The sequence below is a fragment of the Cladophialophora yegresii genome (assembly GCF_000585515.1).
Source record: "Cladophialophora yegresii CBS 114405 chromosome Unknown aczIN-supercont1.7, whole genome shotgun sequence".
In the NCBI taxonomy this organism is placed as follows: domain Eukaryota; kingdom Fungi; phylum Ascomycota; class Eurotiomycetes; order Chaetothyriales; family Herpotrichiellaceae; genus Cladophialophora; species Cladophialophora yegresii.
Window position 1 is genome coordinate 950,399 of NW_006913051.1, and position 27,739 is coordinate 978,137.

Sequence of the window (27,739 nt, forward strand, 5' to 3'; positions counted from 1 at the left end):
GGACTCTTGAAGCTGTTCACCATTTATCGAGAGGCGGAAACAGCTTCAATAAGCTCACGTGCCGTTGACGTCAAGCTTCGCTCGGATAAAGGGGACGGCGGATCAAGAACACGGCTCCGCTAGCCTTATCTCGGGCGACTTTGGGCCCTTGCATGCCTGGGGAGCGCTTGCAGGCGACAGGGGCAGGCCTCCGGCAGTCGGTTCCACCATCATGCATGCATTGGCGTGCTGCGCGATAAGGCTACGGTCTTTCATTGGACTAGGCAACCTCTGTATCTTCGTCTACGTCGAGGAAATGAGTAAATGGGAGCAGACAAGCGAAATGTGTCTCCCACAGAGCCAGAAGCAAGCCGGATGGTTCTTAAGAGCAGCCCTTGGCATTACGACACGCAAATTACTTTTTCTACGAGAACACCCGCGTGTTGGGGGCGTTGCTCCGCAAAACGAGTGAGAATTGTTGTGGCGAGGACGACTGTGTTTGCTGCTGCGTGTTGAGACCTGTTTCCTCCATATCCTGCCGCCGAAATCGGGCAAGCATATGCCTAATGGGGGTTGCCGAGTGCTTCAGCAGGTCAAGCCGTTCTTTGCGTCGCAAGGGTGGATGCTCGAGCACGGGTCAGCTGGGACAATCTTGCTTCTGCTGATTGATACGGGTGCCAGAGCCAAGCCCGCCAGCATGCCTGGGCTTCTACCATGATATCGATGTGGTGGCCTGGGATCTGGAGAGAGACAGAAAGGACAACGGCATCCCTTTGATAACAGAGTCTCTAACCACTCACAGCAACGGCATCAATGTCTCGGCGTTTCGGTTGGCTGCTGGTCCCAGCCAAACATCGTCATTGCTGGAAGCAGTGCTCGACCACTACCGGCTAGTCGCACGCTTCAGCTTCAACCCCACAATATCTCGCCCGGCATGAATCGCAAAGTCAACAAGCTCATCAACCCACGCATCCAATTCTGTGCCATGGTTCCACTGATCACCAGTCCCTTGCTCGATCGAGACTCGAGATTCGTCGACACACCTTTGCTGGACGCTGCTGACCATGACGCGCCTCCGAAATTCGCCCAGACTCTTCACCTGGTCCACATCCTGTTGCTTTCTTGATCTCCGTGTTGTTTTCCTTATCCTCTGTATCTACGCGCTCATCGTCTTGGTATACAGCCACCGTCTAGGCATATCCCTTTTCTCCTGTGCTTGCCTGGGTCATTTCCTATATTACTTCTCGTAGACCCTCACCGACAGTGCGTTGGCCATTTGGCAGTTTCCGTGACACCCTCCCGCCCCGACCCCCCGGAAATACAGCCCGCATACAAAACGGCAACAACCGTGAGGTGCAGTACATGTCCGACTTTGTGGCCTGAGTCGGTCGCACACTTAAAAGGACGCCTATCCGGGGCTTGACGCACAAGACACAACTCGTCTCATCCCAAGCCTTCGCCATGTCTTCGCAAGGCCAAAACAGTTATCTTCCCTCCTATGCGTCCTACAACTGGACCGGTGCTCCAGCGGACTACACCCTGGCCACAAATGTCAGAACAGGAGGAGATTCAAGTACGTACCACGGCATTACGAACATGCGAGCTGTCTTCTGACCTTCCCACAGGAACGGAAAACTTGAACAAGTGGTATCAGTCAGGCGACCAAGCATATATCATCCTTTCATCATGTCTCGTGTTGGTCATGGTGCCCGGTCTGGGCTTTTTATACTCTGGTCTCGCCCGGAGAAAGTCGGCACTTTCGATGATGTGGGCTTGTATGGCCGCGGGCAGTGTCATTAATTTCCAGTGGTATTTCTGGGGCTATTCTCTCACCTTCTCACCTTCGGGCCAGAGCGGTTTCATTGGGGATCTGGTTCACTTTGGCCTGAAGAGGACGCTCGGCAACCCGAGTCCCGGCTCTCCCCTGATACCCAGTCTGCTGTACTCGTTCTACCAGGTAGACTGCGCTCGTCTCACTGTGCAATGAACCTACTGGACTGACATTTGACAGATGCAATTCTGTTGCGTAACGGCCGCTATCATTGCCGGTGCGGTCGCCGAACGTGGGCGGCTGATGCCCTTCCTGGTGTGGATCTTTCTCTGGGCTACCCTCGTTTACAACCCGATTGCTTGCTGGGCCTGGAACGCCAACGGATGGGCATTCAAATACGGAGTGATGGACTATGCTGGTGGCGGTCCCGTCGAGATCGGCTCCGGCCTGTCTGCTTTGGCTTATTCGATGGTTCTTGGAAAGCGACAAGAGAAGATGATGCTCAACTTCCGACCCCACAACGTATCCTTCATCCTGCTGGGAACGGTCTTTCTGTGGTTCGGTTGGCTCGGCTTCAACGGCGGCTCTTCGTTCGGAGCCAACCTGCGAGCGGTCATGGCATGCTGGAACTCCAACCTGACGGCCACCTTCGCTGCGGCATCGTGGGTCCTGCTAGATTTCCGACTGGCCCGGAAATGGTCCATGGTCGGCTGGTGTTCCGGCACCATTTCCGGACTGGTGGCCGCCACCCCTGCATCTGGCTATCTCGAGACTTGGGGGAGTGTTGCTTTGGGCATCGTCACGGGCATCGTCTGTAACTTTGCCACCAAGAGTGAGTCTTGCCCTCGTTGCCGATAGCGAGCGACCATCCTAACAGTGTTTCCAGTCAAATACTGGATCAAAATCGACGACTCCATGGACGTGTTCGCCGAGCACGGTGTTGCGGGCATTATCGGCCTGATGTTCAACGCCCTGCTCGGCGTCGACTACGTCGTGGGCCTGGACGGCGTCAACACCGGCGTCTCCAACCCCGAAACCGGTACCGGCATCGGAGGATGGCCCATTGGCAACTATCGACAATTCTACATCCAACTCGCCTACGTCGTCGCATGTACGGGCTACGCCTTTGTCATGAGCGCCATCCTCGCCTACATTGTGAACTACATTCCCGGCCTCCACTTGCGTGCTTCGGAAGAAGCCGAACTGCTCGGCATGGATGACGATCAACTGGGCGAGTTCGCGTACGACTACGTCGAGGTAAGTTGCCCCCCGACGGCGACCAGTTCCCCCAGAACCTATTGAGCGTTTTGCTGACAATCCGCGTCTGCCGTAACAGGTCCGTCGCGACTACCTCGCATGGACGCCCAACAATCCCGACCAGAACGGCGTGGACCCGGACATGCCGCACGAACACCGCTTCGGCATCGGCGAGCACACCGACATGATCAAGAAGGCCAGCAACACCAACGGGGATACCCTCCCGAGCCCGAGTCGTTCCAAGCAGCATCTCCCCGCTCAGGGTGATCGCCATGCCATCGCGGCCGAGGACAAGGAGAAGCACAAGCACGATCCCGCGGCTTGAGCTGCGAAACATGCTTGAGCTGTGAAAAAGAGCCTGCGCTTTCCAAGAAGATAGGGGCTGGTGGAAAAGTCATGGTTGTGAAAGAATATGGATGAAGCTACGGAGCGGGATACGGATATGTAATCACACGTGGACGTTTTCTTTCGAGCCAGGTTTCTGAGGAGCGTGTCCATCGCGACTTAAGAATGTGACTGCCTAAGTTGGGGGATTTGGGTAGAGCAAAAGCCCCGAGAACGCTGTTTAATATCCTCTTATATATACATGGACGACGAGATACCCGGTCTGAAGGAGAGGTAGATGTCGTTGCGCACGCCCTTTTCCCTTTTCCCTTTTCCCTTTGCCTTTGCCTTTGCCTTTGCCTTTGCCTTTGCCTTTGCCTTTGCCTTTGCCTTTGCCTTTCCTTTTCCTTGTAGCGTTTACCGTGTATTCAGCTCAGCCACGATCCTAAGATTATAGGACCCTGGGATATAAGGATAGCGGGCGCGTTTTTGTCGACCTGTTCCTTAGTAAAGATCTGAACGTCAACCTCTACCTAAACCTCCACCTGAGCCTAGACTTGAACCTGAGCCTGAACAAGAGCCTGAGCGTGAGCCTGATCCTGAGTCTGATCCCGAGGCGGGGCCTGAGCCTGATCCTGACCCTGGGCCTGAACTTGAACTTGAGCCTGAACTGCTGTCACAGACGACCTTCGCTGGGGGTCGGGCGGGACAAAATAATATAGATTCCTAGTTGCGGGAAGAATTTTATCTTGTACTAGTTCATGGATCCGGAATGGTGGTGGTGCGAGGGCGTACATAGTCCTCCATCCCATATCAGGTGTTCCAGGTAACTCCCAAGTTACTCTGTACTGCTCGTACGTACTCTGTATTGCCTGTGTAGGTGGTTCACTTGGACCGTCTGGCTTGCCTGGGTGTGTGTGTCTCCATTAGCATGAGTGCCCGCCCACCTAACATTTCCTCGTACACGCCTCACCCGCTGCGGGAGCACCATTCCAAGTAGCTTGACTTGCAGCATGACTTGCTCGGCTAAACCTCAACTTGGCTGATGCCTAGCCCTCGGAGAGCCGGGACCGCAATCGCATCACCAATCCGTATGGTTGAACGGTTCCACGGTTTTTTCTTTCGGTTTCTGTTTCCTCGAGAAAATATCAACGTCCCTGTCTTTGACCCTCTCCCATGAAGGATTCTCCTCAAGCTCGATGCAGCGGATGTGTCGTGCGAGAAAATATCACCGAGAAGGAGCCGATACAAAAGAGAGCCAATCCTGCCGTGTACAGGTCTCGGGATGCGTCTGAGCAGAGCATCGAAGGTAGATGCGCGGTCGCGTTTCGAACATGCGGCGGGAAGTACCTCGTTGCGGTCTGACCGTGAGAGGAGAACATGTCCTTTCTTTCGAGTCACCCCCTGACCTTTCAAGCGGCGGGCGCGACAACTCTCCTCTTGGGGCTTCTTGCTGCGTCGCTTGAGTATGGCCGGGACTGACGGTTCTATTGTCCTTGCTTCTGACGCATTCTTTGCTCCAAAATCGTCGCTATGCTGGAATAACCTCTTCTCCTGGCGATTTCAAGTGGCGACCTCTTCTGCAAGGAATCGCACAGCTCGGGCGCTCCAGCCTCGAGATCGATGTCGGGTCGCTCGAGGAGGAGCTGAATGATTTTATCGAGACACTGGCATACCGCCCACCACAACGATGACCTACCACTTGGATCTCTCGCATTGACATCCACGAAACGTCGCTCGAGCAGTAATTTTACCATGGGATGACGCTTCCCCTTTACTGCCCTTAGCAGAGGGGTAACCCCATCTTTGTCTTGAGCATTGGCATCAACGCCATCACGTTTCAAGAGCAGACTCGCCACAGATTCGTCACGCAGCGCCACGGCTCCGAGTAAAGCTGTATCGCCGTCTTTGTCTCTGATATTGACATCCACGTCTTGATGCTCCAAGAGCAGTGCAACCTTTGCAACAGCCATTCCCCTGACTGCCCTTAGCAACGGAGTATCCCCACCGTTGTCCTGCACGTTAACATTGATGTGTGTGGTCTTCAAGAGCAATTCTACCTTTTCTTCATGGCCTGTACTTGCAGCGTATGAAAGCGGGGCTGCACCCTGCTTGTCCTGACAGTTCGCGTCTGCGCCCGCATCAAGGAGCATTTTCATAGTGGTGAGACTTCCGGAAAACGCAGCCAAAGAAAGCGCTGTCTGTCCCTCGCTATCTCGGGCATTGACGTCAACGCTGCATCGTTCGAGGATTAGCTGCACTAATTCATCCTGCTCTGCCTTGGACGCCCATGATAGCAGGGGAACGCCTTGGATTGCCGCACCGTTGAATTCGAATCCATTGGCCATTAAAATCCGGGAGATAGCTCCAATGCTTGGCGCCGGGTACGTGCGACATATGAGAAGGCGCAGGAGACGGGTCTGAAAGGTGGTGTTGCCATTCGCTTCTGCAATGACAAGCCGAAGTGTGTCAAAGTCCCGCTGTGCGACATATTGCACGAGGAAGTCGTAAATTGCCTCAACAGGCACGTGGTCCAGCGAAAGGGGATTATGCTGAACGATGTGTTTCACCAGGCACGGGACCTGATACTGAAATCCCACCGACAAAAGAACGCCCCAAGCTTTAACTTTCAAGTTACCCTCCAGATCAGTACGTTGACAGAGCAGCGTCGTCAACTCACGGTCAGTCAGCAGTAGTCTCACATCCGAGAGGATCCTGCTGCGTGAGGGGACAGAAAAATCCCTAAGTATAGCAACATAGTGCCAAATGAGATGCCTAAAGAGAAGCTGGTATCCGTGTCGCATAGCCCAGGGAAGCAGCTCATGAAAATATGCTCGACTGTCATCAGAACGGCTGAGTATTTCCAGTGATATCCCTGAGGGCATCAGATGAGCGTCAGTAGATTTCTGGGAAATCTCTGCAATAATACCATAATGCGGTGTTGTCACTTGACAGTGTATCACAACCTTTCCTGTGGCCAGGAGGTCGTTCATGAGGCCGACCTCGCCACGCAATACAGCCCAGAGGAAAACAGACCATTCTTTTGCGGATGATAACAGCTCTGCTTTGCACTGAAGAAGAACGGACACTGAATCAGGACGCCGGCCGTCTTGGCTAGCAGTTGGGATACTTGGATACCGGGCGTCCCGGTCTCGATCAGCTGGCTCCAAGAATGCCTGTATAGCTGCTTCGTTCTTGTGTGCTATAGCTGCTCTCAAAGGGCAAACGAAGCGCTCCCCTCGTAGATCCATGTGAGGCACTCGGCTAAGCTCATCGCGGATCAGAGCAGGCAAGTTCTTCTCGGCGAAAATATACAGCAAGGTCACCGAAGGTGAATATCGGCGTGTCTTGAATTTCTGGAGGACATTGTTTCGTGACGTCCAAGCTGCCAGATTGAATTGATAGATGAACACCTCTTGTAATATGCCCGTCACGAGCGCGGCTTCCGCATGGTTGAACACATGATTGACAGCGTAGTCGAGAAATGGGTATCGCGAACAAAGTATCTCCCGGAGCTGTTTGGAGTCTTGATTACGAGTCACGGCCGACATCTCGTGATCTCCATTGTCGCAGGAGATGATCTCTCCAACGTCGTCACTTTCGTTACCAGGCTGCTGTTCAGGTCCTCCTACGCCCGCCTCGATTGTGGCGTGAATGGGCTCGAGCTCCGGAATCCCAATGGCCAAATAATTCTGACAGCACAGCTTCAACCTCTCGTGGCTCAAACCTGAAAAGTTGGCAAGGAGATCTTGTCTGATATGAGCTAACCCGTTCCCCTTCAGTAGATAGTCCCGCACCGACTCGTGGATGAACTGGACTGTCTGGTTCTTGGTCCTGGTCAAAGCTGTGAGTCCTTTAGAGCAGTCAAGGATGAATCTGTCCATAACCGTTGGTGTCACTTCGGCTGCATCCCATGGTCCAAGATGCTGGGGTTCCGTGCCAGCCAGTATTGCAAAGTAGAGCTCCTCCCGTCTCAGGGGCCTCTTGGCGAATAAGATCCATTGCAAACAGAGGAGAAGATCGTCAGCGTTTCGGGTGTCCCTGGTCAGGATGTCTCTGAACAGCTCATCAAGACCCGGTGGGATCTCTTCTAGTCGATTCTCAAGCGCGTGCACCCGGCCTCGGTCAAATTCCTTCTGCAAGATTTGGACGACCAAGACAAGCCAGAGAAATATTCCATTGGTTCGCCGGAGCAGTTGTTCTTTGATCTTTTCACAGCGTTGGCTCTTCCCAATTTTCAGCTCACTCTGTAGGTAATTGGCCAAGTCTTGTTGATGGCCCTCTTGACCTTCCAAAACAAGCTCGATGCACCTGTCGACGGTGATGTAGGGATAATGTCGACTGGAGAAACAGATACGAACTTGGAGTCCTGATTCACTAGCTTCCTTGCCTAGGTTCTCAAAGCAAGCGACCATTCTTCTAACATCATCTTCGTGGCATTCATCTAGGGCGTCGACGATGCAGATCAGACCCCTCTCTCCAATCGCCCTGACAGCGTCTTGGAAGATTCCCACCAAGGTCTCGAGTTGCCATTCGCCTTCGAACTCACCGGTAGCAGACAAGGGTGGCCGAGGGAGCACGTCCAGAGCACTTTGGAGCTCGGGGACATGCTCGAAGAGCTGCAAGAGCAAGGAGCGATACATGCCTATGGTCGATCTCTCCATGATGTGACCTCTAGCATTGAAGAAGAATGAAATGACTGGGGTTCCTAGTATTGTCTTGTTGATGTGTGATAAGATATATTTTAACATCGTCGACTTGCCGCTGCCGGCTTTACCTTTAATCCAGAGAAATCCGTTATGTTCATCTTGGCGTTCAGGAGCAAGCCAATCCAGGTATTCGGATTTCTTGAGTAGCCATTTACCTGTCTTTGAGTGGGCCGACTTAATGCTGGCATGGCGGGCATCAATTTGATCAAACCTCAACGAGTTGATGTATGCTTGCCGTTCTGCATTGTTGAACGCTGTCCGAGTTGGGACGGAAAGGCCATTGTGCTCTGGGAGGATTCGATTGATGGCGGCAACAACCTTTTGATATTCTGCATCATGGAATGAGTTAAACCGACACATGCCCATGTGGTCATCTGCGATGTGCTGGGTGAGTTCTAGGCTGGCATCACCCAAGCATGACGAGATATCTTCAACGACCTGCAAAAGTCAGCATGCTAGGCAAAGCAGCGGTATCTCACTGGGACGCCTACTTTCCGCCCGTTGAGAGCAGTGATGCCGTGGTCTTCTTGAAAGCAATGAATGATCCATCCCCGCGTGCGAGCCATAGGTCCAATTTCGTCCCTGAGTTGCCTCAGACGTTCTGAGGAGGGCAACAGGCTCTCGACAACTTGTTTGTTGAATGTGACACCAACGGCCCAGGCAACGTTCTCGGCGATGGTCTTCAGTAGGCTCTGTGGATCTGCACCGCCGTGAGGGGTGCCAAAGAAGATGATGCCCGCAGTTGATTCTGATATGGCCCGGAGCTCAGTCTGGTGGTCCAAGTGTCCGTATGACTGGCGGAGCATCTCCTTGACGACGATTCCTCCAAGACTGTGAGCAATGAACACGAGCGGCCTCTTCGGGTGAGACCGCCGTACTGCCTCCAGCTCTAGCAGAAAATCCTTTGCGAAATCATAGACTGATTTCTGACTGTGTGAAGGCCCGAGCCGATGCCCCAAGTGAGCATCGTAGCCATAAGCTAGAACTCGTGCATATGGTAGCGACTCGGGTAAGAGATCTCGCGGCCAGTAAACACCTTTTCGATCGCGTGACGTCCGACTTCGTGACGCCTTGAACGAATCGAAGGCCTTTTGAATTTTTCGCGGCCGTTCATCGGAGTAGTCCCTACTTGAGTCGCTCGACTGGCTGTTCGCATCGCCCCTGTGCAGCCAAGTCCTTTCAGGGTGGCCATTGAAGCCGTGAACAAATACCACACTACCCGTTCGGTAAGCACCATGCTGATTGGTCTTGGGCAGCTTTGACGAGCAGACTTACTCAAGATTCGGGTGTTCAGGGTTGGCGATCAGTGATAAACCCAGAGTAGCGGGCTCGTCCACTATCTTTGGCCTTGGATTCCCATTGCTGGCCATTTGAATGCATCCAGCAGTCGGCGGACGTTCCAGCGAACACTGACCTCGAATTGTGTTCAAGACAAAGCGTATTCGGGTCGTCGTCGCAGAGGTGTGTCTTTAAACAGAGTAAGGCTCTGACCGCCACGTGGTCGGGCACTCTCCAAAGTGCCTGCCTAGAAGAACCTGGCAAGCTGGCTGCCGCGAGGTCCTCAACAATAACTGGCGACTTCTGTTTTAGCACTTCTTGGGAGCAAGTCTGTGAAGACTGACGAAGCCGGGAATCTGGTGCAGATTGACGGTCAGACGACGGGACCTGGAGGGCAAACGAGAGGCTGAGCCTTGCACGGTTGAACCTTAGAATGGGCTGTGTGGTTGCCGTTCCTTGCTATGGCGGGGAAAGCCTGAAGCGCCTGCCAAACGAATCAGAGTCATCCTTTACAAAGGCCAGGTGTGAGGGCTACAATATATGCAAGCCTCGATCAGGCTGACCACTGACACAACGGGAAGACCGTCCCGTGTTCGTCAAAGGGACAGCCACGCGCCTAACTTTGCTCCGGTCTCGAAGAAACATGGCATGCGAGGCGGATTCGTGCGGGGCGTTTCCCAAGTGCCTAGCATAGCCATTATGTATCAGGCCAATTTCAGCCTCAGCGTCGTGCTACCTCGCTCTTTCCTTCACACAATGGTGCGTCTAGTCTGCGAAGGAAACCGAGACCCGTTAGAGGGGAAACCAGACGTTAGTAGATCAAAGGCGCACCTGCACTGTCGGTAGAAATCTCCAACTGCGCCCAACCTGACATCTGCCAAGTCAAAAGCACAGCGCACCGCCGTCGACGCGAAGATCTGCGCCCGTTATATATCTTCCGGCTCTCCTGCTACTCAAAAGAACAACAGGGCCTGTGATTTCCTCCACATCTCCCATCCTGCCCATTGGGCATCGACCAGCCCAAATATCCCTGATGGGCTTCAAATTGTCACCAGCATTGAGCACCGTGTCCATGTATCCCGGCGACATGCAGTTGACTCGGATGCCATGCACAGCCCACTCAGCCGCCAAGTTCTGCGTCAGGTGTGCCACGCCCGCCTTGCTGACATTGTACGCCGCTTGAGGCTGGGGGTAGTTTGTCGCGTGAGCGGAGATCGAGGCCGTGAACAATATCGATCCACCAGTCTTGGACTCTATCATGTATTTCGCGGCAGCTTGGGCGCACAAGAACGATCCCGTCAAGTTGACGTCCACGACTTTGCGGAACTGACTCGCAGTGGCGGATATCGAGGGCACACAACCCACAATACCGGCGAAACAACACAGGATATCGATGCTGCCCATCAAGTCCCGAGCGTCCTTGAAAGCCTTGTGTACGTCTGGCTCTGCAGTCACGTCGACAGCGACCGTCGATATGCGGGGTTGAGGAAACTCCTGTCTGAGCTCAGAAATGGCGTCGGTGGATGAATCGATGGTCGACTGCAAGTCCATGAGAGTGACTGCTGACAGACCGTGTTCAAGGAGTGCTCTGGCAGACACTAAAGCCAAGGTACCAGCGCCTCCAGTGAGGACGGCATTGCCTTCGACGGCAAATCGTGCCGCGGCCCTGTCGGCAGCAGGTGTCGCCTGTACAGGCGGCAACGGTGCCGTGAGAGGGTTTTCATCCGTAGAGAGACTCATGGTGGGAATGACTCGGGAGGTCAGGGCAGCTCGTCCGTCCTGTGTGGCTAATGGCGCTGCTGTGACAGAAGTAGGCTCCCCCATTTTCACGTATATTGTCCTTCCAGCGCTGTAATTAAATGCCAGCTCCCAAAAGTGAGCGAAAGTAGGGTGTCAGGACCAGTTCGAAATTTTCTGGACACACCTCTCCAGTCCAAGTCACGGGGAGTGACTCGACGCTTCATTTAACTTCACTTACCCAAATATATGAGAATGATTCGACGCATTATCATCGCTGCATGACTAGTGGCCTGCATCATCGTAGGATCAAAAGTTGAGCTGAGGGACGGCAACCGTGCCACAGCAACCATTCGATGCCCGACGCCTCGGCGAAAGATTGGCCGAACCGCCGTCCAATTTTTTTCCAAACGGCCTCACTTGTGGCTCACCTATGCATCATCTATGCCTCCACTGCATGCAGTAGTCATGTCATGCTTTCCTTCACTTCCGTCTTCGTTCCGCAAATTTGAGACTATTATGACCAGAAATCATTGAGCGCCTCCCCTCGTACCACAGTTCCTCCAGGACAGGTATTTCAGTCGGCCAGGAACCGCCTGCACTCGGTCCGACTCAGACGCACGCCATCCGCCATGGCCGAATCCAACCAGTCCACCTCCCAGCAGGCCGAACCGTCCACCCCGTCCCCAAATGGCAAGGCCGTACCGTCCACCCTCTCCGCACAGATCGACCTCCTCGTCGCGCTGCACCTCTGGTCGTGGCCGGCCTTGACCCTCGCCATTCAGAACAACTGGGGTGGCTCGGCGCAGGTGTCCAAGGACAAGCGCGACTGGCTGGCGGGTGCCGTGTCCGAACTGCTCACCTCAACCCCACCTCAGCTGGCTGACGTCGGCGATCTCGAGGAAGTGCTTCTACAGGTCATGGCTGATGAGTTTGAGGTCGTGGTAGACGACGACAGCGCCGAAGAAGTCGCAAGGGGGATATGGAGTGGGTGCGCAAAGCTCGTGGATGGCGACACAACTGGGTTGCAAGCGCTCTATGAGAAGTGGCAGGAGAGGCAGAAGAAGGGCGGGGAGCCGAAAGTTGAGATTGTCAGGGCGGAGGATAAAGAGGGGGAGGAAACAGATTGGGACGATGAGGACGACGAGGACGACGAGGACGAGAACAACTGGAAGGTCGATAGACCCGACGTCAATATGGACGAGGCGCCTCCCCTCGTTGACATTGATTGGATGCCGAAAAAGACGACCAAGAACAAACCCGAGCCAGAGGTCGACGAGGAGGGGTTCACGAAAGTGGTGGGCAAGAACAAGAAGAAATGAAAGCCCGTGAGGCTACAGCCACGATGTCTTGGATTTTGCACGGCTAAACGACGCTACGACACGGATTCAAATCGACTCGAAATCTAGTGCCCCTCCGGTTCTACAAGGCCCAAATCCTCGTTTTCCTTCTTACTGCGCTGACTCCACTCCGGAGCCTCGTCGATGCCTTCCTCCTCTTCGCGATCTCCCTGCGCTTTGTCCTTGTGCACGGTGGTCGGCTTGTGCTCCGCAGGCGAGTACACGGTGTATAAGATGAGAGGCGTAGGACCTGTGTTGATAAACTGGTGCTGCGTGCCTGCGGGCACGATGATAAGATCGCCGGCCTTGACATCCTGGTCCACACCGTTGATGGTGGCCTTGCCTTTGCCGGATGTGAAAGTGAGGATCTGGTCGACAGTGTGTTTCTGTGGCGGGGGAGGCCGTGTTAGTGGAGGGCCTTCGACGCAGCAAGAAGCAAGGAGAGGCCCGTACCTCGTCTCCAATCTCCCCATCTACAGGCACGGTCATCAGGACCAATTGACTGTACAGGCCCGTCCATAACACACGGCGGAATTCACCCGACTCGGTCGGCAGCGACGTCGTCATGTCCGGAAAATATGCCATCTCATGCTTGGGCGGATCTGACGAAGGGGTCGGGAACGTCATCTTGGCGATGTTGGTGGTGATTGTCCGAGCCGCTGGAATAGATAAGGCGGTCCTTGCTTTGGTGTTGAAGAGGGTGAATGAACGAAAGCCTCTAGGAAGCTGCTTGACTTGATAGTGTACACAGTGTGAGCGTGACAAGCACCTTGGTGAAAATCTGACGGAGTTTTGCAGAAACGACATGGGAAGCAAGAACACGATCTTCGATCTCGTGATTGAAAGTGAGATGATGCAGACTAGATGTAGAGCCTACCACAGTAGCTTAGCAGTTCGATGGCATGTTGTCGAAACTACCAGTAGCAGTAAGCCGAACGATTTCAATCCTGCAGGTGCCCACTACTGTGTACGAGTACCTCTGCAGGAGTTCGCCCTGCCTCAGTTAATCCCCCAATGCGCTCCGACTCGTACAAGGGACTGTCGAGCCTGTTCATCCAGCAGACAACTGATGACATTATGACTGCCCCCCTTAGTCGACGGCCCGGGATGACGCACAGTGTGATTGGATGAGAGCAATGCTATTTATGATTCCGTGACGTCATGCGGCTGCTCTGGGGATTTCTGTTCCGGAGCCTGCCATGCATTGCGTGGGTGGCAAAGCTCGAACGGGGGGTACCTCGTCGGTGAGAGTAGTAATTCATACAGTACGAGGTATCTTTGTCCTGGTCAGCCTTGCCTGTGCTGCTCCCGTCCCTCGACCCCGCAAGCCGCCTAAGATCTCGGTCTGGGAGAGGGTGACCAGTGGTCAAACTCTTCGCTTTGACTTTGCTTACGAGGCGTATTGTCAGCAGCGTTCAACTCAGTTGCTTCCTTCCACAGATTCGCCGGCGGGATATACCCCAGGACTCCACCACAGGAGCCTCGTCCCAAGGTCCTTCACGTCCAACCATGTCCAGTCACAGTTTCGGGTCCAGGCTTTCCTGCTAAGGCTGCCTTCTTGGATGATCTGTGAGCCGCCATCGACAGGAAGTGAGAGGTGCGGCAATCTTGCCTGTCACCATTACTGGCCTCGACAAGTGTGCAAGGATACTGTTATTCGAGCCGCTGTCTTCCTGGACATGCATGACTGCCCATGAGGTTACAGCTTACAGAACGTGACCACGGCACCATTTTCCCATTCCAACTCGCGTGCCTGATCAAGTTGCCTATCTGTCCAAAGCCCCTTTACGCGTCCTTCACCACTATGACCTCCTTTTCCGACGTCAGGGTCAACTCGTGTCGCTTGAGCGATGCCTTGACCGGGTTTCTAGCTGCAAACACCTCGTCCAGCTCCTCGAGCGTCCTCTGCCTCGTCTCCGGCAGGAAGAAATAGAACACGACAGTCTGCACCACGCACCAACCCATAAAAACGAAATACGTCTTCCACCCAATCTGCTGCAGACTGACCGGCCATGCGAACTGGTTGAGCAACCCGGCCGCGTTCACTGACAAGCTGGAAAACGCCATCCCCTTGGCGCGCAGTTCGAATGACAGGACCTCGACCGGGTAGAGCGCCTGGAGCGGCGTGATGCCGACGGAAAATACAGCGCCGAACAGGAAGATCATGGCGATGACAGCTCGAGCGGCGTCCTGGTTCGTCTCGCCTGTGGTGTTGTAGATGCCGGACGCGGCAACCACTCCGATCCAACAGACACAGCATGTCCCCATGGAGAACAACATCAGCGGTCGGCGACCCACCCGGTCAACCAAGCCGGCTCCGATGAGCGCGAACACATACTGGAAGCATGCGTATCCAAGGTTGATTTTTGCCTTGACCTCGTCGGTGCTGTATCCGACAGTGTCAAGGACCGCGGGCAGGAAGTAAGTGAGAGCGCCGTTGCCGGCCCATTGGGCAAATATGACAAAGACGCAGTTGCACGCCACGCGGTAGCGAGACGCCCGCGAGCTGAACAGCTTGCGATAGTCCCACCATCGCTTGTCTGAGCCTTCGGTGTTCAAGAACTGCTCGTACTCGGACAGCTGGAGTTTCACCCAAGGAGATTCGGGATCACCCAGGCCGTGCCATTTGGTCAGAATACTCTTGGCTCGCTCGCGCTTGTTGTGGACATAAAGCCAACGGGGTGACTCGGGGATGAAGAAGACTCCCAGGCAGATCAAGCACGAGAACACCAATTGCAGCCATACCGGGATCTGCCACGACCTTGTGCCGGGAAGGTGCAACGCTCCAAGAACAGAGCCGGCAGCAAGGATGGAACCCGTGAACCAGAAGGTGTTGCAGTAGGCCGTGAGAATGCCGCGGTAGTAAGGATGAGAGGTCTCGACGACATAGATCGGGCCCGCAGCACTGGCAATGGAGACGCCAAAGCCAAGAAAGAACCTCCCAGCCATGAATTGGTCGACCGAGGGATTGTATTTTGTCGTGCCAGAGATGATTGTCCCCACGATAATTATCACGGCACCGATGAACATTCCGACACGCCGGCCCCAGGTGTCGATGGCGGGACCAACGAACGGCAGCGCCGCGACGCCGCCGATCTGGTACATGGCACTGACCAGGCCAGCCCATATCTGTATATCAATGTTATTATCGGCAAGTCCCACGCATGGAGGACCGAACTTACCCCATCGTTTGTGCCATTGAAGTAATCCAAAAATTTGCTGTTGGCCGTCAACCCGCCGAACAAGGATCCATCAAAGCCGTTCATCGTCTGGCAGGAGAAGCCCAGCAGTGTACACAGCAGGAGCAAGAGGAGCCGCGGGTGCAGAAACCGTGGCTCCTCCTTCAGGAGGGCCTCGTGGAACGCTTCAGATCCCTTGATAACTTTGACCTGGTCGATTTGAGGACCCTAGACAGACATGGAGTTAGCCAAGGCGTGTACTGTAGCTGGGGACATTCCACCGCCCACCTCATGCTGTTCGGCGTCGCCGAGCTCTTTCTCGTCCATGTCGGGGGTTCTCGGTCAAGGGTTGGCTTGCAATGGAAGTCGTCCGAGCGCCACACGTCGGTTGTCTCGTTGAGCACTCTGGCAGAGAGCTGGTTGAGATAGGAGGAGCTAGAGCACGAACCACACATTGGCACGCCTAACCAGGTATATAAATACTCGAACTCGAGGGTCCAGGAAGGGCCATTTCCCGACCAGGTTTCTCCTGCACACATGGACCCTCCCATCCTCTAGTTGATCGACAGTCACCTGCACCAGCCAATCCATCAACAAGGTAAGCACCACTGACGACCATTGTGGGATTTCACGCCACGAGAATATCAGTCCAGGCTAGGAGACTAGCCTCTGGAGGTGCGGCGTGTCTCGCTCCGCGCCCAAAACGGCAAGCCCAGGGATGGAACTTGAAGCTTGTCCGACTCCACGAATGTGGAGTAACGTCCGGAGGGCCACGGTGGGAAATCTCGGCAAACCCAAAATCCACCCCGGGGCGAGGCTGAGAAAGTTCTACCTAGGGGAGTTCGAGAATACTGTACCACAGTCCGAGTACTCAGATTTGACCTCCCATTCAGCTTCCAGCAGGCTGCCTACAAGAACGCACGGAGCAGACGAACACGAGCGATGAGAGCGCGCACCAAGGACAAGACGTAAGGTCCATCGACGAGACACCTCCAGCACTTGCGCATTATGCTCACCTAGTAATGTCCTTCCCATCTGGATTCGGATTCACATGCATCTGCATCTGTAGGTGTCTCTCTAGTCACCGGTCCCATCTGGATCCCCACCTCAACGATCTCCACGCGCCTCAAACGGACTTCGCCCATCCAGACCACAGGTATTTCCAACGGTAGTCACATAGCCACGTAGGTAGTTGTTTACTCACATACTGTAGAGATACCGTTTCCGTATCCATCTCGGAACCTCCTCCCCTCCGCGCCCAAAAGAGGAGCGCCACCAGCGCCTGCACGTCATCCTGCACCATGCCTCACCCTCTCCGCTTCCCCGCCCTCGCTGCCGCGTGATGATCGGCGCCTTAATTACACTGTACACTGTACTACGAATACGAGGCACTCGTGACGAAGTCAAGGTAAACCTTATGGGTCGGCTGCCCCCGGCAAAGCCCCCAGCAAAAGCCCCGAGTGTTGAGCCATAAGACTGGACGCTGGCATCGGGGATGCCATTAGATGCTGATGTATGTACTGGTACGAATTCCTCGACACTCCGTGTATGTTATGTGCTGTGGACTCGAAGGACAACGGACTGTACTGTCATATGCATGCATGCATGGCGATGACCACCACGCAACCAGCTGATATCCTGTCGCCCTCCCCGGGCCTCCTGTAGAGGGGGTTCCGAGTCTGCATCCGAGATGCTGGCTGGCGAAGAAAGAAAACAAGCTCTCTAACTACATATATGGATCTAAAAGCTTGTAAGATTTTTGGATTACTTGGTCGCTAGGTATCTACTCCGTACGTGTACTCGGTACTCGGTACTCTGGACCGTGCCGCTGTATACAATGTGCATGGTCATGGCCACCACGGCCAGCTGCTGATATTCGGTACTGTGATTAACTATATACATATGTCCTCCGCAGCCTCAGGGAAAGAAGATCCCGGGTCCGCATCCGAGATGCTAAAAGCAAGCTCCCTAAGTTACCGTACGCCATATGTACTCCGGACTCCGTACCACAGGGCAGATCTCAAAGCCTCAAGCTTGTGAACTTTTGGATTACTTACTTAGGTAGTCTCTATCTACAGCACGTGCCCGGCAGACCAGGTCCCGTATCCCGTATCCCGCATGCCGTGTCCCATGTTCCAAACCCTGCCGCGTGAACCTCAAGCTCAAGCTCATATTGCATTGCATTGCATTTGCTTGAAATCCTCATCCGTTGCGTTGATCGCTTCCCAAAATCCAAGTTTCAAGTTCCCATTGTGCCTGTGTCGGTCGTCCCATAACCAATAAACTCCATATCCATATCCCATATCCCATATCCAGTCCACAATATACCTTACCTAGTCACCCACTGTAGCTCAGCGGGTAAACTCCCAACGTTCCGTCAAAGTCAAGCATTTTTACGCAGTTCCAAGTCATTACTCCGTATCACTTCTACAACCCCTTGAACCGCTCCCACCCGGCGGCCCCGTTCCTCGTCGGACTCGCTCTCCCCTCCTCGGCAACCTTACCACTAACGTCTCTCCGTCTGCCCATCCCTTTGCCAAACTCGGTGCCCAACCCGGCATATCCACTGTTCAAGTCAAAGCCGGTGGAATTGCTCGCCTGTCGGACGCCATTCCAGTGGCTCGGAGTCGCACTCGCAGTGGTGTGCATGGCACCGATATGTGCACTCAGCTTTCCGTCATCCTCATCGTCGCTTTCGGAGCCGTGGACTTCGAAATTCGCAGAATAGTCCGACTCGGTCTGCATGGTGCGCGTCCGCTCGTACATGTCTTCGACTTCCCGGACGACCGAGATGATTTCTCCCTTTTCGTAGCTGTGGGCGCGAGACGGCGAGTTGAGTGGAGAGCCGCTGACAGGAGTGCCGAGGTTGCCATAGAAACGGGGCTTGCCGCCGGAGCCGACAAAGCTTGAGGGCCGGGAATTGGTAGGATTCGCGTCGGGTCGGGCCTGACTATTGGCGGTGGTGTCTTGCAGAATTGCGCGGTTGGAGTTAGGAGTTCTGATGGGGGTTGTATAGGCGTTTTCGTCGGCAAAGGGAGAACGCGTGGGTGTGGGAGGGTTCATGCCCAGCGGTTCTCGGCTTCTCTTCTTGGGAGGAGACGGGGGAGGTGGCATTGCGAGGGAGGTTCTGCTTCCTGTGTGCGCGTGCGACAAAGCGGGACTGTGGTTCGCAGACGGTGGCAGGTGAATCCGGCTGTCGCGAGCTGTCGAACCACTGTACCAATTTGCACGTTCGCGTGACGTTCTAACGAACGAGGCGTCTTTGTCGGAGACTGCTGAAACGGGTGAAACCGGCCGAACGTCGTTGTCAAACTCTGCGTTGGCGTCGTCGCTGATGGGGGTGGGCACACCTTCGTAATCAAGGTATGACAGCCAAGATGATGGCCTCGACGGCTTCTCACTAAGCATGGACGAGCGCTCAGGCCGGAAATCCATGCCACTACCCGCAGCTCGAGAAGTCGGCGAAGGAACAACCGCTGACTGAGGTCGTTCGGGGGACGAGTTTCTTGACCAGCGCCATGGATCCTTGCCCGATTCGTCCAGATCCTTGCGGAGCTCGAGGCGGGAATTTCGAGCACCTTCACTGCCGTAGAGTGTGACGCTATCAGCCGAATCGGTGCGAGTATGTATGAAGGGCACTCTCTTGAAGCTAGAGGCTTGCGATTCTCGCTTCGCGGCAACCAATCCCGAAAATCTCATGTTCTTCTCGGTGATCTCAGACTTCTTGTGCTTGTGCCTCGACGTGAGGGTCGGCTCCAGAGGGTTCATGTCGGGAGGCAGCCTGGAAATCTGTCTGAACTTCATGCCCAAGTAGATATCCAGCAAGAGAGACACGACCATCAAGCCGCCTTCAATGCAAGAAAGCAGGAAGAAGGCGAAGATAATCTTATATGACAGGTCCGAATCATTGAAAAGTGTGCTCCAACCATACTGGTTCTTGGTGTAATCCTCATGCGCCATCCAAGCCGAGAAGGCCCAGAAGGGAATTAGGCCGCTATCAACCAGAGCGGCAAAAATCATGTAGCTTGCTGTCGAGCCTGCTGTACGGCTTGTGGGGGCGCGCGCGAGGTTGAAGATGGCGTAGACGGTATGCAGTATGGCAATCGCTGGAGCGCCTCGTATGATCCATCCAACTGTCGCTGAGGTTTTTGTGATAGCAATGACGCAGAACAGGATTCCCAGAGCTCCGAGCAGTGCGCATACGCGGGAGAGAAGCTGCAGTTTCCGGCTGCGGATGATCATCTTCTCGGTACTCGGAGGCATTGCTTTGGCATTCAGGTTGCCGTAAGGAACGACGATGTACTGCGAAAGCGTCAGTGGCGCGGCACTTGTTCTGCTTGCGAGTCAGCGACCTACCGAGTCAGGGTGCTTGTTAAAATCGACCAGCGGCCCATCCTGCTTTGGTTTCTGAGCCTTGGGTGCCCATGATGCGTGTGTTGCCGCCTTGGGATTGAAACCACGATCGGTTGGTCCGCCAAAGGTGTATGTCGAGGGTCGGTCGTAAATGAATGGAGGTTCGACACCCATCCTCTGGACTGGAATGTTGGTTCTGCTGAGGGATGACGGGATATGGCAACGGGCTGGAGGAATTCGTGCTGTCCGAAGGGTTAAGAAATGGTCATAGCGAGCTGGAGAGGTTGGTCGAGGCTGATGCTAATTCGCCCACCCGTTTATTTACTGGCCACTAGTTGCCGAGCAACGCGATCAGCCTTGTGCAGCCTTATGCAGCCACGCGGGCGGTGAACGAGGCTGGGGACGAATTACATGCGACTCCCCGCACATCAGCGTCGTTGATGTGTTGTCAACCGTGCGCGCATGGAACCCGCGCGGTTTAAGGAGGCCTCACCGTCACGATGGTAGTACCATGCACTAACAGGGGTCTACTCAAAAAAATCCGCTCACAAGACTTCGTCCACCAGTCCCAGCAAAACCAACACCCGCTGCAATCGTTCCGCCACCTCTTGTAGCGCGACAAACGTGGTCCCTTCGCTTGCTGCCCCTCCATTTGTTTGGGCCATTGCTGGTGACCCGCCCCGATGCAGCTCCCATACAGGCCCGAACGTCGTAAAGCCAACCTTACACCAATCCCTGCCAACGGCTCGAAGCTCTTTGGCAGCGTCGTTCTTGAGGGTAGAGATGCGTTCCGGCACCGAGACGTCTTCGGTTTCGAAGCCGAAGTCGACTGTCCAGGACTCGACACCTATCCGCTCCTCCCAGAATGTAGGGTCTGAAGGCGGTACGCCAAAGTCGAACCCGGCCGTAGAGCAGACGAAATCGTACGTATAGCACGCGTATGCTTGTACGGATTCCTGGAAACCAACGATATCGATAGACGTTGGGAAAAGATTGTGAAGATGCGCCCAGCGGCCGCCACCCGCCGCAACCAGGTCCACGAGACGACATACTGTCTCAATCTGCCAGCCATTTTCTTTCAATGGTGTTGGCATTGAGTGTTGCATGGCCTTGACTGCAGCCCTCATCCAGACTGTAATCAGCTCTGCAAACGATTCCATGCGAGCCTGATCCTCCAGATCGATGCGGGCCTCCAACCTTTTCAGAAGATCTATTGCGATGTCAAGCACAGGGATAGCAAACAGCATTGTCGGGTGAGTATCGTCGAGTGCAGACTCAATGTAGACCGGGAACACACCCTTTAGGAAATCTAGTTGCTCAGATATATCCAGCAAGAAGCTTCCGTCGTCTTCGATATAATCGGGGTTCGATGCAGCAAAGATGTCGGCCATGTGCGAAACCAGTACGTCCTCCTTTTTCCTCAGACATGCCGACTCAACAGCCGATAGGAAGAGCTTGGCCGCATGTCCATTGTCAGGGTCAGTTGAGTCGTATCGCCTAGGTGATGTGACGAAAAGGCGTTCCAACCTGAAAGTGGTGCTCTCGATATCCCCATCATGGAGCCCAGCAAGCAAGGGAGCGCTGCCAAAGCTAGGACCCCCGTACAAGGTAAGCCGAAACAGCACTTTCTGCGAAAATGTCATCCAATCTGCCCGTGCGCCTCCATGGTCTTGTGTCATTGTTCGTTTCAATATTTTGGGGATCATTGTCATCAGATCGTTCCATTGCCCGTCTGTGAGGTCTCCGAGAAGAGGTCCGTCGGCGGCAGGCCGGACGACATAAGCATAGCGAATAAAGTGATCCACGATAGCAAAACGGTGGTTGATGACATCGAATTTGTCCAGGAAGAAGGGTCTGACGCCACCTGACAAATTGTGGCGCAGCCCATCCAATGCGAAAGCGTCTGGTATGCTCTCGATGAGCTGGTTCAAAAGTCGATGGATGAAGGAGATCTTCGAGCGGGCCAGGACCGACCCCAGGACTGACCGGAACAAGGCTTGGATGAAAGGATAGGGTTCTGCGAGGACCACGTCTCTCTCTGCTGCGATCTTGCTCATCAGCAGGACCTGACAGTGTCTCCCGTTCTCGACGTCGGCAATTTGTGGAAACGACATTGGTGACCAGTCATTTAGGAACTGATCCCAATTGGCTGATCCTTCAGTCACCATGACTCTTCCAAGGGCGTACCACGTCTCAGCCATGGACACCAAGAGGCGTTCAAACTCAGGTTCATCCTGCTCCCTGTTGCGGGTGAGTTGATCCACAAGAAGTCCGCGCAAGTCTCGACGGAAGAACAGAAATGCTTCCCTCTCTTTCTTGAGGCCCCTTTTTATGTATGATGTGAGGAGAGAAAAGACTTGGCATACCACGTTATCGCCGAGACCCTGGTTGGTGTAGCATCGCAGTATCAGGCTGCTCAGTTCTTCCTGCGGGAGAAGGCAGGAGACCTGCTCTGCATTCGCGCAGAGGCCAACAGCCGCACAGAATCTCGCTGCAACTTGACATAGACAGTCGATAGTCGTTACCCTATTGATCCGATGCACATGATATTCGGCCCGAAGGGTCTCGTCCGGAGCGTTGATATTGTTGTTCTGGGGTATATTGTCCAGTTTCGTACACATTGAGAAGAACATCTGCCGGATCCAGTGGCCGAGCTCTTGCAGTCTGCCACTATTACTTGGCTGAGCAAGCACTGATCGTACAAGACTTGTCCAACATTCCAGAATGACTTCGCGTACGCTATTATGGGCGGTAGAAAAGTCGACGTAGTTGCTGATTTGGGCGAGAACCGGCTTTGACTCGTTTGGGGCGTAGTGATACAGAGTTGCGAATAGGCTGTATCGATTCGCTATTCCAGCGAAGTCTGTCAGCGCCAAATCTTTGTCTTCGTCGAACACTGATAGGTTTTCAGTGGTCAGATCCCGCCCTCTATTTGGGAGCATCAAGAACAGAAGAGATCTTTTGCGGAGCTGAAACTTCTTCATATGTTCGGCAGTGTCGTAAATCATTGCGAGCCGCGGCGTCAGTGCTATCGCCGTCAGCTTCAGGACGATGTCAAAATCTGTGTCGTTGTCTGCTGGAAGGAGGTCTTGCGCAGGGACTTGATCCTTGAGGAAGTGCGGCATCGTCTTTATTCCAGCCGGTGCAGATGGCGAAAACAACCCGGTCATGCCATTCTCTGAATAGTACTTGAACATGGCTTTGAGCAGATCATCTGCCAGCTCATGAAGATAGTTCCGTGCAAGGAGGAAACACCATCGAACCATAGTCAGACCAAATTGTGCCAGCTTTTTGACAGGGGGGGATTGTTTCTTAAGCCGCTTGCTGTAGTTCGTCTTATACTCGATGAAGGCCTTCAGGAACTCAGACACTCTTCCAACAAGCATGTCACTGAGGGATGAGCCCAGAGATATCGAAGATTGCATGCCGTAGGTTGACAAGATTCCTTCTGACCCAGAGACAGAGAGGATGCACCCGAGAACGAGGACTGTAAATGAAAGTGATTCAGCCCGGGATTGCAACTGATGAGTCCCTCTTGCCTCATCGTCTGCTAAGAAGATGTTTCCCATATAAAACCCCCACCCTTGGTGAGGACCGAGGGTATGGACGAGGAGAATGGTCTCAATTTCGGCTGTATAACGAGAGCGCAGAGTATCCGGGGCTGGATCAATACCAGCTGGAGCAGAGATGTAGGCGAAGAGGCGAGCGATATGTTCTTCTCGAAAGGCAAGCTCCCAGGCAAAACGAGCCATGTTTTTCCGGACCTCTGAGATGATACCGCCAACAGAGTTTGGAGATGTTAGGCCCACGGCGCGTTGAGCTGTCTGATAGCCGAGAAGCAGCAATCCGTTCAAGACCTTCAAGCTGTGTGAGGCGAGGGGATCGCTTGTGGTCGCCTCGCACTCAGCCATGGCTCGCCATATCTCCTCCATATACCGGGAGGTAAGCAGAAGGAACGCTTCCAGATCGTGCTCGCCCGGGAATGTTAGGCTCTCGTTGACATAGACGACTAAGGCTTCAATCGAATCCGCAGCGTTCTTCAGAAGCTCAATTCTCTCCCCAGTTGACAGATGGAGAGCAATGGCATCCTTACATATAGTCTCTAACGTTTCTTTGAAGATATCTCTGAGAATTGCTTCGATGCCTGAAGACCAGCCGGCAGCTTCGAGTGTGTGCTGAGATTTTGGTGTTGTATTTGTGTTGATGATCCATCCAGGCTCGAAGAGACCAGCACTATTCGCCATCGAGGACAACGTAGCACGGATCAAGGTAGAGCGAACAGGTTCAGCGCCCGGAGGAATGCCAGTATTTAACAATGAGTCTCCACCAGGTGGGTACCGCACTGTGTTAGTGATGATATCCATCCCCTCATCGAGGACAAGACTCTGAAGGCATAGAATGGCCCCGTGCTCATAAGTTCGGGTACCCAGTTCAAGAGGTCTTTGTTTCCTGGAGCTATATTAGCATTTGCGGCCCATTCTGTTCCTACATGACAACTCACTTAGGAAGGCGTGGGCGGAAAGGCTCTCTAGGAGGTTGCGAGAGATCTCCGCTTCTTGCCGTTATGTTGACATCGTTTTGTCCCGACCTTTCACGAGGGGCCAACCACGGCGGAGGACTCGTCAATGGTAGCCCTGTCTGAGGTACTGCCATTGTAGGGGTTTCCCGAGCTAAGCCGTGAGTCGATCGTTGTCTCCTCGCACCTGGAAGTCTCGGAATACGTTTCTGAATGGCAAACTCATCAAGCTGGGAGCCGGAAGCTTCCTCAGGCGCTGTTGGGCCAAGCTCAACGCGATTAAGTCGCCTCGAAATGAGATGACTGCTGTATGATGTTCGAGGCTTGAAGTAATCGAGGATGGCAGAGGGTGAACCAGCAGACAGGCCATTGGCCTCCAACAGCGGTGGTGGAGCTTGGTGTAGGTTGTGTCGGACACGTTGGAGAGTGATTTTGGTGCTTCGCTTCAAAGCATTGAGCTGAGGGTCAAGGTTGGCTGCGCCTTGGTGACGGGGCCAGCGATCCTGCGTCAAAGCCTCGATAACTTCATGATTGGCAGAGTTGACAGCGCGCGGCTGAGGCACTAAAGCGGTTGTGCGGCTTGGGACTCCGTTGCTGGAATTGATTTGGACAGCCGGATGCATCTCATGTCGACGAGTCCTCCCGCGTTTCAGGCTCTCATTTACGTCCTGAGTATCTCTCTCTGTTGCCAATCTGAAGAATTTCTTAGAGGGATCTTGATGTCGCGCTTTAGTGGTATCCCCACACCGTCTAGAAGCAATCCTTAAGAAACGTGGAATGTCTTTCTGCTTGAATCCAGGGGCGTCCAGTATCGTAATTAATGTGTTTCTGTGACTCCTTTTGATCTTCTTGCGCGGCCTCGCAAGTTTCTTGGAGCGAGCAACGACCTTGGGCTTGCCACCAGAGTGGAAAGCAGGACGGCCACCACCAGCATGTTTTCTGCTCGTTTCTGATCCTTTTCTTGACCAAGCACCGCTCAGACGTCGCTGCCTCTTGGAAACAGCCGAATTCCTCACACGAGGAGCAAGCATAGCGTCAACTGTGTTGTCTTCCATAACGTCGTCGTCATAGGTCGTCGACAGATCGTACTGGACGTCATCCATCTCAGTGTAGGTTTGAAGCTCTGTGTCGCTCTCCGCTGAAGTGTTCATATCAGTGGGCTCGTCTTGGATGATATGCATTGGACCTGGCTTCCTAACATGCCTACCAGAAGAGGGAATATGCTTTGCAACGCCTTTTTCTGGCGCAATCCTGATCGGAGAATACTGCGTGCGGTGTGGAGAGGAAGAACGGGGTTTTTGGTTTTGCTTCATGTCCAGCTTCAGCCAGGAAGCAGGCAGAACTCCCTTGATCTTGCGGCGCAGCCGTTGGACACCCAGCGACTCATCCCCAGAGTTCTGTTCTGACGAGGAAGATGCTCCTGGTTCATCGCTGACATTGATGATGTCGCTTTCCGAGTCAGAGATGCCAAGAATTTCGGCAAATGGACGCTTCGAAGCATGCTTGTCAGAAGAGACGAGCGGAGTCGGAAGCCCAGCGGGTGTACTGTTTTCCCCAGCTACATCAGCAATTGGCGCCAGTACAACGTCTTGCGATGACCGTTCAGCACGTGACCAGGGTGGTGACAGAGGTGTTGCCGAGCCTGCGTGATGTATTCTGGCTGCTGGTTGGACAGCGGAATCGTCGTTGGGAAGATCGTAGATATGAAATCCATCTCTGCCTGTGCGCGGCTCGCGCCAGTACCGTTTCTTCGATTTCTTCAGCTGTAACACGGACGGCGTTGTATTTGGGCTGTTCAACATCTCTGACACGTCAGGGAGATCATCGCTCAAGTCGGATAGTGGCGACGGCTGGCGGACACGTGTCCCCGGAATAGGGCTCTGGGATTCCTCATTGTCAGCACTGCGAGAGTCGCTGTCTGGAGCGTCCAACGTGGGACTCGAATCTCGAGCTGCGCGGTCGAAAGAGTCCATCTGGCTGCTTTCATAAGCAGTGGTATCCTGCGATTCTTCGTTGGAAGTTTTCTCGGCCCTTGACGTGATCTCTGGTGCACGAACAGGTTTGAGGCCACTTGCTGACCAAGTCTGGCGATATTTGGCATCTTCGAGTGCGTAAGGATGGAGCTGGATTGGCGCACGGGGTCTGAAGGAACGTCTTCGAGGAGCCTCATCATCCGCATTGGGAGGTATGTTATGGGAAACCTGGAGCGGAGGAACAGTAATATTACTAACGACAGCTGGCCGCATGCCGACGGAAACAATTTCGCTTGTTGTATTGCCCGCGGAGTAGGATGTCAACGACGGAGGGCCGCCCGTGTGGTCGTGAAGTGCAGGAGACAGGGAAGCCAGCACATCTTGAACCGTCTTCCTCCCATGACCCCGTGGTGTATTCTGCGCGGAAGGAGGAACGGAAGACAGCGGGCTGTCGCTGTCGCTGTCAAAAGCAGATTCAAGGACATCCCGGACTGTTCTTAGGCCCTTTTGGATCTCAGCTTCAAGTCTCGTGGCTGTTGAGGTTGGAGGATCGTCAGATTCGGACAGCCCTCGCAGTTCGTGCTCTGCCACTTTGGCTGTTCGCTCAGCCTGACGAAGACGTTGGACCACAGCACGGTTTTCGAGAGAGTCGCTGGTTTCAACAGTCACGTTGGCATTTTTATCCCGAGAATGTCCCCGGTGTGACACGGTGACTTCTTCTGCTCGAGTTGGCACATCATGAGCCTCTCCAGTGTGAGAAACCGTGATATTGTCATGGCTGTTTTCGTGCTGGACATCGCTGTCGCGGTCTTCTTCGTCGTCATCGGAGTCTGGCACATATCCACGCTCCCTCCAGTTTTGCATCGCTACTTCTTTCCATGGTATTCGTGGTTTGGTGCAGAAATTGGTCATTTGAAGCGTACGTACATCGCGCGTAAAGAATGGAAGACGCGTCGAGGTTGCCAAGGAGACGCGGGGTGCGGAGAGAGCCACGACGCCTCATTTCGCCTTCACGTTTCTTTCACCCAGCCATCATGGACATTTCTCAGCAATCGCTCCGATTCCTTTTCTTCGTCGCGTTGTTTAGGCTATGTAAGCATGCATTGCGACGGCCATACCAGCTGCTCACCTATCTACAAGCACCCGAGAGAACATACCATACGCATAAGCAGGGTCTGGATAGCCTCAAGCAGGCGCCTGCTATGATTCTGCATTGCTTCCAAACCTCAAGCACTTGCCATACCGCTACCTGTCAATAGACCGCAAGCACTGTAGCGAAGCAGATTGCTCCCCTGTTACCCGTCCAATCTACAACCACAGGTT

At 54.1% G+C, this 27,739-nt stretch overlaps 8 protein-coding genes across 8 annotated transcripts; 2 read left to right on the forward strand and 6 right to left on the reverse strand.

Annotated features, from left to right (window-relative positions):
- Positions 1-1,440: 1,440 nt before the first annotated feature.
- A1O7_09473 (uncharacterized protein) lies at positions 1,441-3,332 on the forward strand (the record flags this gene model as incomplete). The annotated part of the gene is made up of 5 exons (XM_007763461.1): positions 1,441-1,552; positions 1,605-1,936; positions 1,991-2,582; positions 2,637-3,007; positions 3,087-3,332. The coding sequence occupies 5 exons, from the start codon at positions 1,441-1,443 to the stop codon at positions 3,330-3,332; spliced, it is 1,653 nt and encodes a 550-aa protein (XP_007761651.1).
- Positions 3,333-4,818: 1,486 nt separating this feature from the next.
- Positions 4,819-9,410, reverse strand: A1O7_09474 (uncharacterized protein; the record flags this gene model as incomplete). Its single annotated transcript, XM_007763462.1, has 3 exons — positions 4,819-8,478; positions 8,532-9,255; positions 9,316-9,410. 3 exons carry the CDS (start codon positions 9,408-9,410, stop codon positions 4,819-4,821), a joined length of 4,479 nt encoding a protein of 1,492 aa, XP_007761652.1.
- A 790-nt stretch (positions 9,411-10,200) lies between these two features.
- A1O7_09475 (gluconate 5-dehydrogenase) lies at positions 10,201-11,058 on the reverse strand (the record flags this gene model as incomplete). The annotated part of the gene is made up of 1 exon (XM_007763463.1): positions 10,201-11,058. One exon carries the CDS (start codon positions 11,056-11,058, stop codon positions 10,201-10,203), a length of 858 nt encoding a protein of 285 aa, XP_007761653.1.
- Positions 11,059-11,687: 629 nt separating this feature from the next.
- On the forward strand, positions 11,688-12,377 carry A1O7_09476 (uncharacterized protein; the record flags this gene model as incomplete). The annotated part of the gene is made up of 1 exon (XM_007763464.1): positions 11,688-12,377. The coding sequence occupies one exon, from the start codon at positions 11,688-11,690 to the stop codon at positions 12,375-12,377; it is 690 nt and encodes a 229-aa protein (XP_007761654.1).
- Positions 12,378-12,460: 83 nt separating this feature from the next.
- Positions 12,461-13,022, reverse strand: A1O7_09477 (uncharacterized protein; the record flags this gene model as incomplete). Its single annotated transcript, XM_007763465.1, has 2 exons — positions 12,461-12,781; positions 12,849-13,022. The coding sequence occupies 2 exons, from the start codon at positions 13,020-13,022 to the stop codon at positions 12,461-12,463; spliced, it is 495 nt and encodes a 164-aa protein (XP_007761655.1).
- Positions 13,023-14,180: 1,158 nt separating this feature from the next.
- Positions 14,181-15,901, reverse strand: A1O7_09478 (uncharacterized protein; the record flags this gene model as incomplete). The annotated part of the gene is made up of 3 exons (XM_007763466.1): positions 14,181-15,524; positions 15,578-15,802; positions 15,863-15,901. The coding sequence occupies 3 exons, from the start codon at positions 15,899-15,901 to the stop codon at positions 14,181-14,183; spliced, it is 1,608 nt and encodes a 535-aa protein (XP_007761656.1).
- Positions 15,902-18,001: 2,100 nt separating this feature from the next.
- Positions 18,002-20,101, reverse strand: A1O7_09479 (uncharacterized protein; the record flags this gene model as incomplete). Its single annotated transcript, XM_007763467.1, has 2 exons — positions 18,002-19,876; positions 19,931-20,101. 2 exons carry the CDS (start codon positions 20,099-20,101, stop codon positions 18,002-18,004), a joined length of 2,046 nt encoding a protein of 681 aa, XP_007761657.1.
- Positions 20,102-20,472: 371 nt separating this feature from the next.
- Positions 20,473-27,280, reverse strand: A1O7_09480 (uncharacterized protein; the record flags this gene model as incomplete). Its single annotated transcript, XM_007763468.1, has 2 exons — positions 20,473-24,376; positions 24,429-27,280. 2 exons carry the CDS (start codon positions 27,278-27,280, stop codon positions 20,473-20,475), a joined length of 6,756 nt encoding a protein of 2,251 aa, XP_007761658.1.
- Between the last annotated feature and the right edge of the window lie 459 nt (positions 27,281-27,739).